At 45.6% G+C, this 13,473-nt stretch overlaps 1 protein-coding gene across 1 annotated transcript in view; it reads right to left on the bottom strand.

The window, feature by feature from the left end:
• Positions 1-1,787: 1,787 nt before the first annotated feature.
• FAH (fumarylacetoacetate hydrolase (fumarylacetoacetase)) overlaps positions 1,788-13,473 on the bottom strand; it is a 17,147-nt gene continuing 5,461 nt past the window's right edge. Inside the window, 10 exon segments of the mRNA XM_010078698.1 lie at positions 1,788-1,900; positions 5,608-5,725; positions 6,714-6,815; positions 8,346-8,392; positions 8,970-9,045; positions 9,815-9,945; positions 10,679-10,778; positions 12,200-12,252; positions 12,503-12,600; positions 13,135-13,225. Coding sequence (XP_010077000.1) covers positions 1,821-1,900; positions 5,608-5,725; positions 6,714-6,815; positions 8,346-8,392; positions 8,970-9,045; positions 9,815-9,945; positions 10,679-10,778; positions 12,200-12,252; positions 12,503-12,600; positions 13,135-13,225 — 896 coding nt within the window. The 3' untranslated portion in view covers positions 1,788-1,820.

The following is a 13,473-nucleotide window of genomic DNA, read 5'->3' as shown; positions in this document are numbered from 1 at the left end:
TGAAGGGGAAATAGCTTTTCCTTGATAAACAACAGGGAGCCACTGCTTTCCTGGCCAGGTCATTCCTCCTGCTGATAGTGGAATGTCTTAGGCTAAAAATTTAAATTGATTTGGGGATGATCCTCCAAGTATCATTCTTTAAAGGGACTATTGTTATTGCAGACTGGAAGAGAGCCCGTTTCAGTGAACACGCCCCATTAGCAGTGATTTATCTGCACTGCCACTTTTTTCCCCTTAATCTTCATTGCAAATTCATTTTTCTTTCCTGTGTGGCCAAGGAGTACACATTCCCGATGAGCACCAGGTGCTCCCCAGGACGATGTCAAGTACCAGCATGGTCCACACCAGCAAAACCACCCATCAGACCTTGGGAGGAACAACGGGGCAGCCCCACAAGAGCTGCAGCCCACGCTCATCCTGCTGTCACTGCACGGAGCCGGCAGCATCATCAGGCCCTTCACTTTGAGGGCCAAGCAAATATTTAACAAGTTCCCCATGCACTGTACCAGAGTTCATTATCTGGCCTCCTGAGCTCCTTCAGTCAGTAATATCCCTCTAATTGATGTGATTTGGCACTTGGCCATAGAGTTAAATTGATTTCTAGACCAGCAGGAGACAGCAGATGCCCTTTCCACTTGAGAAAAGTGGCATGTGGCTCTGTTTACTGCCTGCTGCACGGGGATGCCACAGCAAGAGACGCCTTTTAGGAGTGCAGGAAGGGGCTCTGCCTCCTCAGTGTCCTCCCACCACAGCCACTGTTGGGTGACAAGGTGTGGCTGCCACCAGTGAGCACCTGGAGATGACTCCAGCCATGAAGTTCACCCTCTCTCCTTGACCCCAGGGAAGCTGGTGCACCAGGCGAGAGAAAGGGGGAATTCCCTCCTCCAAAACCAGGGCAAGATGCAGGAGGCATCTCCCTGCCCTCTTTTGAGGGGTGCCCCAACACAGCCCCCATCTCAGGGCTGCTGTTGATCTTTGTTCTGGGGCACGGAGAGCTGCCTGTGCCCGTGTAAGGGCAGGAGGAGCAGGGACATCCCGCCTGCTCCCAGTCAGGGGAGGGGGCAGCTGGGGGCTGCAGCCTGCTGGGGTTTATTTCCAGGTCATCGGTGCTGCCGTGTACGGGTTGAACTCCAAAGCCCGCACAGATTTTCCTTCTAAGATTCAGGAGTTTAGTGCTGAACCTTCTTGGTCATCATTAGCTGGTTGTTGGTGGGCTGGTTTTGTTTTTTTTTTTTTTACAGTACAATTTGTTTTCGCTATTTAAAAGGTTGTCAGTTTGTCTAGTACTTTTTTTGGTTTGCTTTCCTGTTGCTTTCAGTGGTATTGATTATCACATTTGCAAATTGCTTTGTTACAAATTAGTTTAGGGCATAGTCACATAACCCTCTTTTCCTCAGGATGGTCTACAAGTTTTTAGCATCCATATGCAACTTGCTTTCAGGATTTTACCTCCAGCATATTAACACTGTGAAAAAAAGAAGTCAGCGTGCAATCTCAGCTGTTATCATCAACCTGGTACTCTGAATATTTAAGTTTACTTGAAAGCCTCTTTTTATAGTTATGAAAAAATATTAATATAATAGATGAGTTAAGAATCTCACTTTCCATTTCAGTCATCTTATTCGAGAATTTTAAGCTAGCATTGAAATCCTTTCCTTATCGCACCACAGAGCCACATTCCTCTTTAAGATGTTTATTGTTAATTAAAAATAATAAGATTCCAATCACTCATATAAAAATAATAAATCTGAATAAAGCAGTGTGACTGTTAGAGGTGAGGGAAGAGATCCTCCTTCTCGGATGTCACCTTACTCCAGTCATCATGGATCCGACAGGGCTGGAAGGATCTTTCCTGAGCACTGGCCGAATCCCACGCGGAAGCCATTGCCCTGGCAGTAACCTAGGACCAGAAAACAGCACAGCTTGTTCTGTAAGGACAGCAGGATTTTACCAGGAATAAAAGTCAATAAAGGCATAAAGAGACCAAAAAAACAAGTGGAAGCACTTCAGAAAAGCAATGAGGGGTGAAAAAAAGAACACCTGGAAGAGGTCAAGTAGCCCAGGAATATAAAAAAAAGAAAAAAAGAAGCACAAAATGTTAAACACAGCAATATGCAAGCTCAGTGAATTGATCAAAGAGTAAACAAGATGTGCAATATTTCTGTTTTTAAACCCAACCTGCTGCATTATCACTCTAACTGGCAAGCTGTTTTTCTGCCTGGAAATTAAAGTAAATCTGGATTCTCTGTCTGCAGCATTAGGGCTGCTCTTAGGGCACTGGGATGCTTATAGCCAGAAAGATGATCATTAAACTCCCTCAACCAGCAGGACTTACCCTTCCAGAATCTGTTTCACTCACTAAAATCAAGTAGTTTAGTTCCATGAGAAACTCAGCATCTGATTCAAAATGTTCATTTATCCTCTATTATAGAAAGAGGTGTTGAAGGTCTGCTGATTGCTCCTGAAGTTACTGGCCTGTGACAACATCTCTAACTACAGGACAATTCAATCTCTCCCTACTCCTGCGTGATGGGAGAGATGACATTGGGACGGAGATGCCGCAGCGCCTCTTGCTGCCATGGGCCAGCCGAGCTGCTCCAGCAGCAGCATCCGTTGGCAAAGCTGCAGATGAAGGCGGGGAGGGGACACAGCCAGGGGCTCCTGGCTCATCTGGGAAGACTATTCTGGGAAGAAACAGCTGAGGAGACCTACTGTAGCTCTCTGATAACAACAGCTGATCAAAGGAAGGACACAAGTGGCATACGCTGTATTTTAAGGACTGATTTCATAGTTAGAGATGGATTTTCTTAAAATAATGGAATATGCCCTCTTCCCTGCATGGGATAAAAACCAGCTGCTTTCAAGAAGCCAAGAGAGAGCTGAACAGAACGGAGGTTAATTCTAATTCCCTCTTTTAGCGTGGATCAGTGGAAACCTCCTCGGAGGAAGAGGAGGGTGGGGTGGGCTCAGGCTGCAGGGCAGGAGGCCAGACCCTGCCAGCTCTAACCCACAGTGCTGCTCTCGCAGCCAGGCTGAGATGAAGCGTTTCCAAGGACAGCGGTGTCTGTGAGTGCTTGTCTAACAGCCTGCCCATGGACACCATCCCCATATCTGTCGGGTAATCCTCATTTGTAAGCAATACTCGAGTAAGACACTTGCTTTAAGGCTCAGCTCAGTTTCCATTTGTCTCATTAGGCTTCATTGTCAGCTTTCCTTTGAGCGCTGGCTTATTATTTCAGTCCAGTTCAGTTATCACTGCTGTCAACTACGATTTAGAGCAGTAGCAAGGAGCAGAGCATTTAACAAAGCAAGCTCTGTGCTGCCAGCAGCATCAGCCTGAGCAGAGTGCCAAGGAGCTGCAGGGAGGGTTTTGCAGCTGGCTGCAGCACACCACCAGCAAACCCTCCCTTGCAATGCTCCCTCCCTGAGACACACTTCTTGGGAAAAAATATATTTCTCTCATTTTATGTGTTAGGGCTCTGAAATAGCTCCCAAAAGGGGAGCAAGAACAAGAATTTGAAATAGGAGACTAGAAATTATGGGTTGGGCATTTGGCAAGAGCTAATGGCACTGGCTCAGGAGAGGATGCAATAGCACTCGCCCCGCCTCAAGGGTGCCTTAAAGGCGCTGGATCTGTCGTACATCACTAAATAGAAGCAGATCCCAAACTGTCCCAGCAGACAGCCCAGCAGCTCCTGGCTCTCGTGAATGGTGCAATGCCCTGATCACTACAGCCACAAACTGTTGCTGGTGTAAAATACCACAACAGACTGATCAACGTGAGACTGTCCCACTGGGGCAACAGTGCCTTCGTCCAGGTTAACAACAATGCTATCATGCCGTCTTTAAAGATAAAAGACATTCAGGGTTTAAAGTATTTATTTAAGGGCAGCTTGTTCTGGGCATGAAGAACAACATGGGTCCTGGTCCAGTCCCATTTTTCCCTCAACTGGCAGCTCCCGCATGCACCGTGCTCATTGCCAACAAGGATGTCAGCATGTAACTCCAAAGAGACATGCGTAATACCTAGCTGTACCCTAATTAGGGTTTCTGGTATAGTTACTGGAGAGAGATCTGCATCTCTGGAGGGAAATGTGGTACTCTGAACTGCTGGAGGAGCATCTCTGTGCACTCAACTTATAGGGAGCCTATGGAGAGTAGCATCAGATGCCTACACGGGGCAGCATGAGTTGTTGCTGGGTTGCTGGAAGGCTGAAGAGCATTAGAAGTATTGGGGACTCCTCGGTTTCATCATCCACTGTTCTCTCCAGTACATCTCAATCTCCAGTTGTCTCAGCATCTTCACCTACAAAACTGGAAGCAGCTCACTGAAACAGGATTCCAAACCCATTGCACAGGCTGCCAGACACTGGGGCTCTGGCTGCAGCACTACCAAAACTGCTTACGGAGCCATCACTGTGAGACTGGAATACATCCAGATATATATATATATATATATATATGTAAATGGGTTTTTTTCCCCATCATGGGAAAGTTCTTGGTTTGTTAAAAAGCTTTCTGAAAAAATGAGAAATTTTAGACTGTTTTGGCAAAAATCCTGAAATTCCTGGTCAGATTAAGCAGGCACAGATTTGTGAACACATTCTAGCATCACACCTTGATATCCTTCAGGTTGCTGCACAGTAATTAGTCACTCGTGTTGTCTCTGCCCTAAGTCACATTTGTAAGTGTTTTCTCATTGCTTGAGCCATTTTATTCTCCGTGCAGACTATCTCTGGTCACATCAGCATGATGGAGTTGCCCAGAGCCAGGTGTGGCGTTGGGTGGATCTCATCTGATGACGCACAACATCCCGCAAGATGTTCTCTAAAAATTCAGTAGGCGAGGTAGCAAAGACATACACAGGATTGAATCAAAAGTTTCTCATGGTTGTTTTGCTAAATATTTGCCCCCTCAAAGTCATAAAGGTGTTAACAAGATGAAAGGAAAAATAAATTTTTTTCAAACTAGTCACTGGATTAAAAAGATGTAGGAGTGGGATTTAGATAATGAACCACAACAGTAAATTTTAATTCAGAAAATCCTCCGTTTCTTAGGATGAAAATTATAACCATGGCCCAGCATGAAACATTTCTCAGGCAATGCCCTTTTCAGAGGGGAGCTCGTCAGCTGTCCTAGCAGGCTTCACGCCGTTTCCCACATATTTGATTTGCAACACACTTCACTGAATGTGCATATGTTACAAATGGAATATTATTTGCAAAGTAACTTCTTTCAGCATTTGCTAAACTCTGCTCTATATGCAAAAGTTGGACTGTGGTGGCAACAATGCATCAACTACTTTTAGTCCCAGGATATTTGTGCCCATAAGGTCAAAAGCCGCATCATCCCCTTTTCTCTCACCCACAGGCACGGCAAGATCACCAACTCCTTAGCAAAGCAAATAATCTCATCCAGAAAGCATTTATTGCAGGGAAATTCCTATCCACCTGCTTGTGCCTCCTGACAGGGAGGATGGAAACAACTGTGCTCGTGTGGCAGGTGTGTACCGAAGAGCCCATCTCCCTTCTGGGCGCTTACACCACTGGAATCAACCTATGGAAACGTGTCCTCGGTGCGGTGTAAGAGCAGTTGTTCAGCCATTACCTGTCAAAATGATTTCATCTCCGTCCTGCAGGAATTTACGAGACTGGCCGCTGCCAAGAGGGATTTCTTTTGTTCCATTCCAGGAGAGCTCCAGCATGGAGCCGAAGCTCTCCGGCTCCTGCAGCAAGAGTTCATAAACAAATAAACAACTTTTTAGTATCTGTCCTGCTGTTAAGCTACTTGCTGCTGGAAGTAGACACAAAAGTATGTTAGCTCTATGGAAGAGAGTTTTGCTGTTGATTTAATTCATTGATACATTGGCTTGTGTTCCTGCCTTGGCATTTTAACTGCTTGCTCGCTGTAACCAGTCATGATTCCAGCCATTATCTGGCGTGTTTAACATAGTGCTAAACCCTGTAAAAGCCCTTTGGGTCTGCTACAGAAAGAATGGAAACAAATTGAGGGAATTTCCACAAATCCAGTGCTTTTATGTAGTCACGTTTCAGAGTTTTATTTACATCATGCTCTTCAGAAGAGCAAAGCTGGCAAAGGTTTGTAAGTCTTTAATGTCAATATGCAGTACAATAGTTTAGAGGAAACAAAAAGCACTTCAGAAACAATAAAAATGGAAGGATAGGTATCCCAGCTTGGAAACAACTTACCCTGCAGCTGTCTTTCAGAACAGGATTTACATTTGATGTTTCAGAAGGTGTCAGAACCTCACCCATATATTACAACAACTGTGCACGTGGCAGTACAGTACAAGCAGATCAACAGCTTGTGAAGATAGCTCCAAATATGTAGGACTGGAGAAACTACAAGTAATATCCACACACCTTTTATATTCTACTCAGAAATAAAAAAGCTGTGTTTCACTGAGTATAAATGGGCTGTGTGGATCCTTGTGCACAGAAATTAATTTGCATCTGTAGTAAAATAGTTCTTAGGGAGAGGAACACAGGATAGATTAAGAACCAAAAACCAATAACAACAAAACCCCACTACTTCTCTGTGCAGTTTTGGGGCTACCAAAGCATTAGCCCTAAGTGCCTAGGAAAGAACTGCAACGGCTGCTTGAATCAAGCAGGGCTTAGACACAAAGCCCTGCCCAGCAGGGTTTGGATTGCTGACCAGTTCTCAGTGAGTACCGTTATTTAAACACTTACAGGTCCACTGATTGTGCCAGAGGCTAGGAGATCTCCAGGTCTGAGGTTGCACCCGTTGATGGAGTGATGAGCCAGCTGCTGCTTCATGGTCCAGTACATGTGCTGTAGAGAAAGAGGCAGCTAAACAATAAAGGGCAAACCTCTCTGGCATGCCATTAGCCTATGCAGAATGTACTACATTCTCGCGAGGATGCTGGTAAGACTGCCCCTAAAGAAAAGTTTCCTTATTTAATCAGGAACCTTCAGCAGTCTACAAACAACCTCCAAAGTTGCTTAGTGCTGCATTCTCAGTAGTCACTGTGGCCTGGCTGATTGCTTTCTAAATGGTGACCAGGAGCTGCCATGTATATATAACACATGCTTTAACATGAAATTTAGTCCTTGAGAATTTATCTTCTTTCAACTGGATGTAATTTCTCATCTTCGCATTTCTCAGCGCTCCTGACCCAGGATCCATGATGTCTTTCAACTGGATGTAATTTCTCATCTTCTTCTTCCTCTTTAAGGCCAGCGGTCCTGACCCAGGATCCATGATTAAGTCCAGGATTTTAATGAGTTTATAGAAAAATCTTATTACCGATTTGCTGACTAGCAATTTACTGATTAAGGTAATTACTGTGCAAAGAACCAAATGTGAATATAAAACTGACTGGGAGATCCTGCAGCTGGTACATGTACCTCCTTGCTTCCACCAGCCTGCAGGGACAGAGCCACCGTGCTGCCCGCAGAGGGGCCGGGGCAGACCCAGGCTTGGAGCCGTGTTGCAAGAGCAAGTCTGCATCTGAATTACCAGCTGCGACTGTGAAGCTGCATCACACCTTGCACAGCGAGAGGCAATTCCCTCTCTCTGCGAGTCCTCCCCTCTCACTGCTCCCTGCCGAGTGGGCACACAACTGGCGATGCTCTGAGCACCTGGAGCCGGCAGCAGAAAGAGCACTGAAGAAGGGGCAGCTCAAGCGTTCAGGTGCTCCCACCTCAGCAGGGGTGAGCTATCACAGCACAGGAAAGACATGGACCTGTTGAAGTGGATCCAGAGGAGAGCCACAAAGATGGTCAGAGGGCTGGAGCACCTCCCACATGAGAACAGGCTGAGAGAGTTGGGGTTGTTCAGCCTGGAGAAGGCTGTGGGGAGACCTTATAGGAGCCTTCCAGGCTTAAAGGGGGCTACAGGAGAGATGGGGAAACACTCTTGATCAGGGAGTGTAGTGGCAGGACAAGGGGTAATGGTTATAAGCTGAAAGAGGGTAGATTTAGGTTAGATATAAGGAAGAAATTCTTCACTACAAGAGTGGTGAGACACTGGCACAGGTTGCCCAGAGAAGCTGTGGATGCCCCATCCCTGGAGGCGTTCAAGGCCAGGCTGGATGAGGCTTTTGAGCAATTTTGTTTAGTGGGAGGTGTCCCTGGCCATGGCAGGGGGTTGGAACTAGGTGGTCTGTAAGGTCCCTTCCACCCCAAACCATTCCATGATTCTATGATCACCACCCTCCTTTCTTCTCCCTCTGTCCCCTGAGCACACGTGCACCAGGTCTGATCTTCAGCTAATGCAAAAGTGAGTGTTTAAAATTGCCTAAGGCTGGAGCTGATGGCATCAGAAAGATTTCAAACACATAAAAGATACTGGACTCTTACCTTGAAATTGGATCTGCATATAGTAGTTGGCTTGCTCATTCCTTCTCCTGCAGAAAACAAAAAATAGGAAACAGGGAAATAGTTTGTGTTGGATAAATGATGTTGGAGTCTTGTGATTTTACACATGGATGGAGACTTCTTTTATCATTGTAATCCCTATCAGGAAACAAATAACGACACTTTCCATTCCAATATGAAGGCCAGCATTTCATAGGAAACAAGCGTGTGGATGGCACCGGGGCAGTACCAAGGCGCCCGTTTCCTACTCTCTGCTCTCCTAGAGGAGCAGCACCTGGACCTGCCAGTCAGCAGGGCCATGAGCTGAGGGTCTGAGCTGGGCTAACATCTGAATCTCATGTATGTCTGTTCTTTCAATGCCCATGCGAGCAGACCCCACAGAGACCCTTCTCATTGTGAGCTGATCATCTGGGAAACATTCCCTCCTTGACACATTGCTGCACAGCCAGCATGAAGAGCTCTGCCTCTTTCTCTGACAGAGATAATATGGGCAAATATGGAAAAGGAGGGCTGCAGAGCCAAAAAGCAAATTGTCTGAAATACATGGTGGTTCTGCCTCCCCTAATGGGCAATTTCAGCTTTAGAACCCACTCAGCATTACTGTACCTTTAATAGCAACAAAGAGCTTGATGTCGAAAGTGTAGGGTTCCTCATCCTGAAGGTAGGGCAGCGGCTTGGGATCCTAAAAGCATATCAAAGGTACCACAGTCTAAACAAACAGAAAGGGAAAATTCCACAAGCCATCCCAGTGACTTTTTGTTTAACCAGGCTGTGCTACACACCCCATTCACTTCACCGTTGTTACTGTTCAGATTATTGCTGTGCTTGCTCTCACGCACACACTTCTGAACCCCTTTCTGAACAGATGTGATAATCCGACTCCTTTTTCTGCTCGTGGGCACCAAAAGCCCTCTCCATCATTGCAGTGTGGACATTAATCCAAAACAAATACAGTGCTAGCACACCTTTGCTCTGTGCCTGCACAGAGAAGTTGGTGAGCTCTCTGAGAGACTCTTTATTATCATCTTTTTCCATTTTAACTAAACTTCTACGTAACATAGACACCTGGAAATGCTTGAACAAAGGGTTTGGCTTGAGTCCACTCTCTCCACTCCTTGCTGGATGCCAAGGGCTATGAAACACTTACAAGAAACTCTCTGATCCATTTATTTTCCAGATATTTTGAAGGAGATTATTTTTCTGCCCTGCTCAAGCAGGCAGGATGACAGCCCGGGATACCACGTGCCAGCACCAGTGACATCAATGAGCATTTGAAGTCAAAGGGCCCAGGGTATCTTCATATGTTTGGAAGCAGGATCACACTTGTAATGTCCATCAAGAAAGTGTTTGGCACTGGTACAGCTCAGTGATTTCAGTGGCGGGACCTACCAGTCCTGCTGAGATTTTTCTAGCACTGCTTTTCCTCTGTTTCCACCCTTTCTCTTGCTAACCTGGACAGGGTTTGGCAGCACGAATGGCATGAGAGCTTCCATGGTAACAACCCAAGGGGAGATGGTTGTGCCAAAGCTCTTGCTCAGGAATGGACCCAGAGGAACGTATTCCCATTTCTGGATGTCACGGGCTAAGAAGAGAAAATTCAAAGCAATGCTGTTCAATATATCCTAGGAGTTGCAGAGCCGTCACACCTGTAAAAGAGTAACAAGGATCTCTGCACAGCTGCAGAACCAGCTATGTGGACTTGCAGAAGTTATCACCACCCCTTTCCAGCTATTGTGCTCAAATCCTGATTTCAATCCATCCCTTTCAGACCCTCAAACCAATTTTCTCAGACCAGCTGGAGTAGGAAGAAAAGCCAACAATCATTAAAACAAGTCAGGCCATCCCCATATAACCAATATTTTTACCCCAAGTTTAGTTAATGCTTTTACACCCAGCTAATGATCTGTACCAGTCATGGGGCCAATTTCAACTAGTTACCTATGCTTTTGCCTCCTTAAAGCTATGCAGACACTGAGAGATTTGCTAATGCCAAATACTTTTCCTATCCCCGACACTGAAATCAATCCCCTGTTGGAATCACCATCCTTAGGGCTGCTCCATCCCTGCCCAGAAGAAACTAGCCTGATATTAACTCTTCCATAAGTAAATAAATCTTCATTAGGCAGCAATTTCTGCTTCTACTGATTGATTGAAGATGGACTGAGAGCTTGAGCAGGATTTCATTTTGATCCCTTTCAATTGTAGTGGTTCCAATGATCACTGTTCTATTATTAAAATCTACAGTTTATCCCCATCTAAGGCTTCCCGTGATGCTGTAACCCCCTCTCCAGGCAGACTCCCGCAGCACCGATTACCGCTCCAGTCGTTCATAAGGACCATCCCAAAGATGTGCTCATGGGCTCTGCTGACAGGAATTGGCTCCCCATATTTGTTTCCAGGACCTACAAAGAATGCCTGAAATTGAAAAGCAAAATGTTAGGGAAGTTTTTGAAGCTAAAAATCTTTACTGCACAGACAGTTACATGCACGAGCGACAGAGGCAGGACAGGATAGGATTTTTACATCATTTCCCATACACAGTTAGACAAAAACCACGGCCTGCTCCCTATTTCTTCCCCTCCATGAAGCTGGCAGGCTTGAAATACTTAAGTGCACAGTGTTGCTAAGAGACAGTCATTAAACAAGGGCACAACGGTGTCAAAACACAGGAGCAAAAATGGTCCCGCCTCATCACAGTCCGGATGCAGAACAGGTTTGCCCGCTGCAGTGACTCTGTTTGCTGCAGACAGTGAGCAGGAAAGAGTTTCAACTCATCTGAAAGGACACTGAACGCAGCTGGAGCCTGTCATGACAGTGGGGAAGAGGAGGAGGTGGAGAAACTGCCCACTGAGTAAAACAGGTCATGAATGGGGTGCCTGCACTTGCTCCCTTAGAAATGTACAGCCTGAGCACGGGGCACAGAAATCTACAGGGAATCTCAGTTGTTTCTTTCCATGAACAATATAGAAGGTTTTTCTTCCAAAGGCTTCATCAGTCTAAATCCACTCTCACAGCAGCCAGCGGTAAAACTCAGGCTGCAAAGCAGAGCTATGGCAGCACTTCATGCACTCCACTTTATGGGACTGCCTCGCACTTTGTAGCATTGATCTGAAAGCATAAAACTTTAAAGGCTTTCAGTTCATTTTTAGTACCATTTCCCTTAGTATTAGACTTCTTCCACTTTTTTTATTTTTTTAAATGGGAGAGATGGGGAATAAATCATATAAAATCATAAAAAATCATACCAATCACAATCAACAGTCCCATAAAGCTCTCCCTTCTGGACCACGCTAAGCCATAAGAAGATGCACCTTCCCAGGATGTGTTGTTACAACACCCACAGCACAGATTTCATCTCTGCAGCCAGAAGGATGAGGTGGCTGAATTGCATTCCCAAGAACCACGGCTTCCTCTGCCTTAGACTCAAGGCACAGCCAGCCTGTACTTCCAAAATCCTCAGCACCCATTAACAGACCCTGGCTGCAGTGCAGAGGTAACTGCTAACCAGGTAACAGGCTGTGGTGTCCAAGAAAAAAAAAAATACACCTGCGTGTTTCCAAACTGCTGCACTGGTGCTCAGATTGGACCAGATGAGCTGTTTCCAGCCTGACAGCTGTATTAGCAAACCACTGAGTGAACTAATGCACCCTAAAAATTTGTCAGAAGGGAAGGTTTCCACCATAGAAATCTTTGTTGCCTGCTGCACAGACTGCTCAGAGGAAAACACAGGAATAGACCCTATGAGCCTTTCATTTTAGAAGAAGCTAAACTTACCTTTCCTTCCCTGTTTCTATTTTAATGTTTTTAAGTGGTAAGGAAAAAAAGCCCCATCTTACCATTTCTAGCTCGATATCCAGACGCTTACAAGCACCAAACACTGGAGATTTATCTGTGGGTAGAAGAAAGAGTATTTTATGACAGGGAGGCAAGTAGGCAAATAAAAGTAACAGCCAGAAGCAGCAAACCAGCTGATGCTGCCTGGCATGCAAACACGAGATGGACTTAACTCGGGGCTTTCTCTTGCCCTGACCCCAGACCAGGTATCCCAGATCTTTCCACTGTTCTATGATGTGGAGGAAAAACAAACAAACAAACAAACAAAACAAAGAAGCCACATTAAAAGCTTACCATGGACTCACCATTGTCAGGTCTCATTTGCCCCACAGGTCTCCGGATGGGTGTCCCAGACACCACAACAGATGATGCCCGGCCATGATAACCAACAGGTAAGTGCAGCCTTGTGAAAGAGCATCACAGAGCAGGGGTTAGCTGTGGAACCATCGCCACCCAGAGCAGCTGCTTGGGGTGGAAGCACCACAGGGGTGCGAGGTACAAGGTGAGAGCTCTGTGCAGATGGGCGTGGACATTTGCACCCTACTTGCTCTGAGATAAAGATGTAAAAAAATGACAATCCAAAGCCATGTAACTGTCTTAAGGCACTTCTGTGCCACTGCTCCACTTAATTCCTTGGAGCTTAAGCCCCGCTTTCTTGTTACTCAGCAAAACCCAATTTCTTAGGCGAATCTGTCTTTGAACCAGAGGGCTGCATTATAATCGGTGCAGCTGCTGTAAGGAAATGCAGCGCAGGCTCGGCTAAGGCTGGGAAAATGTGGTTTTCAGTTCTGTTATCAAACTCTTGACAGATTCTCATCCACTATAAGCTCAAATCAATATATTGCTGAAATACTACTCAGATCTTTACAAAATTACATACACATACAGATAAGAATGCAAAGTAATGCTGCTCCAGAAAAAAACCTGAACTACCCACCAGTTAGGCATCAAAGCATTCTCCTTCCCCCTGAACATGATCCCAACGTTTGTGGCGTGTTGGCGTGAAGAATAGAAGTCCGTGTAATCTCCTGTGTGGAAAGAAACCCATAAAACAGGGATCAATGGTGGGAAAGCCCCTCATCTGCCTGGGTTAGAGCACATAGTATGCTGCTGGCAATGGAAGGAGCAGAAAAAGAGACAGCGGGATGCAGCACCATTTATTATTATCAGCGCGGGGATATAATTAGTAGCATAAAGGTGGTGATTGGCACAGTTCACCTACAAAATAATGCATACAAAACTGGCCTTTTTTTTTTTTTTTTTTTTTTTAAGGTTC

This window comes from Pterocles gutturalis, unplaced genomic scaffold, assembly GCF_000699245.1.
Source record: "Pterocles gutturalis isolate BGI_N339 unplaced genomic scaffold, ASM69924v1 scaffold12128, whole genome shotgun sequence".
NCBI classification, from domain to species: Eukaryota; Metazoa; Chordata; class Aves; order Pterocliformes; family Pteroclidae; genus Pterocles; species Pterocles gutturalis.
The sequence above is the reverse complement of the archived record's forward strand: the minus strand, read 5'-3'. Positions and strand labels throughout refer to the sequence as shown.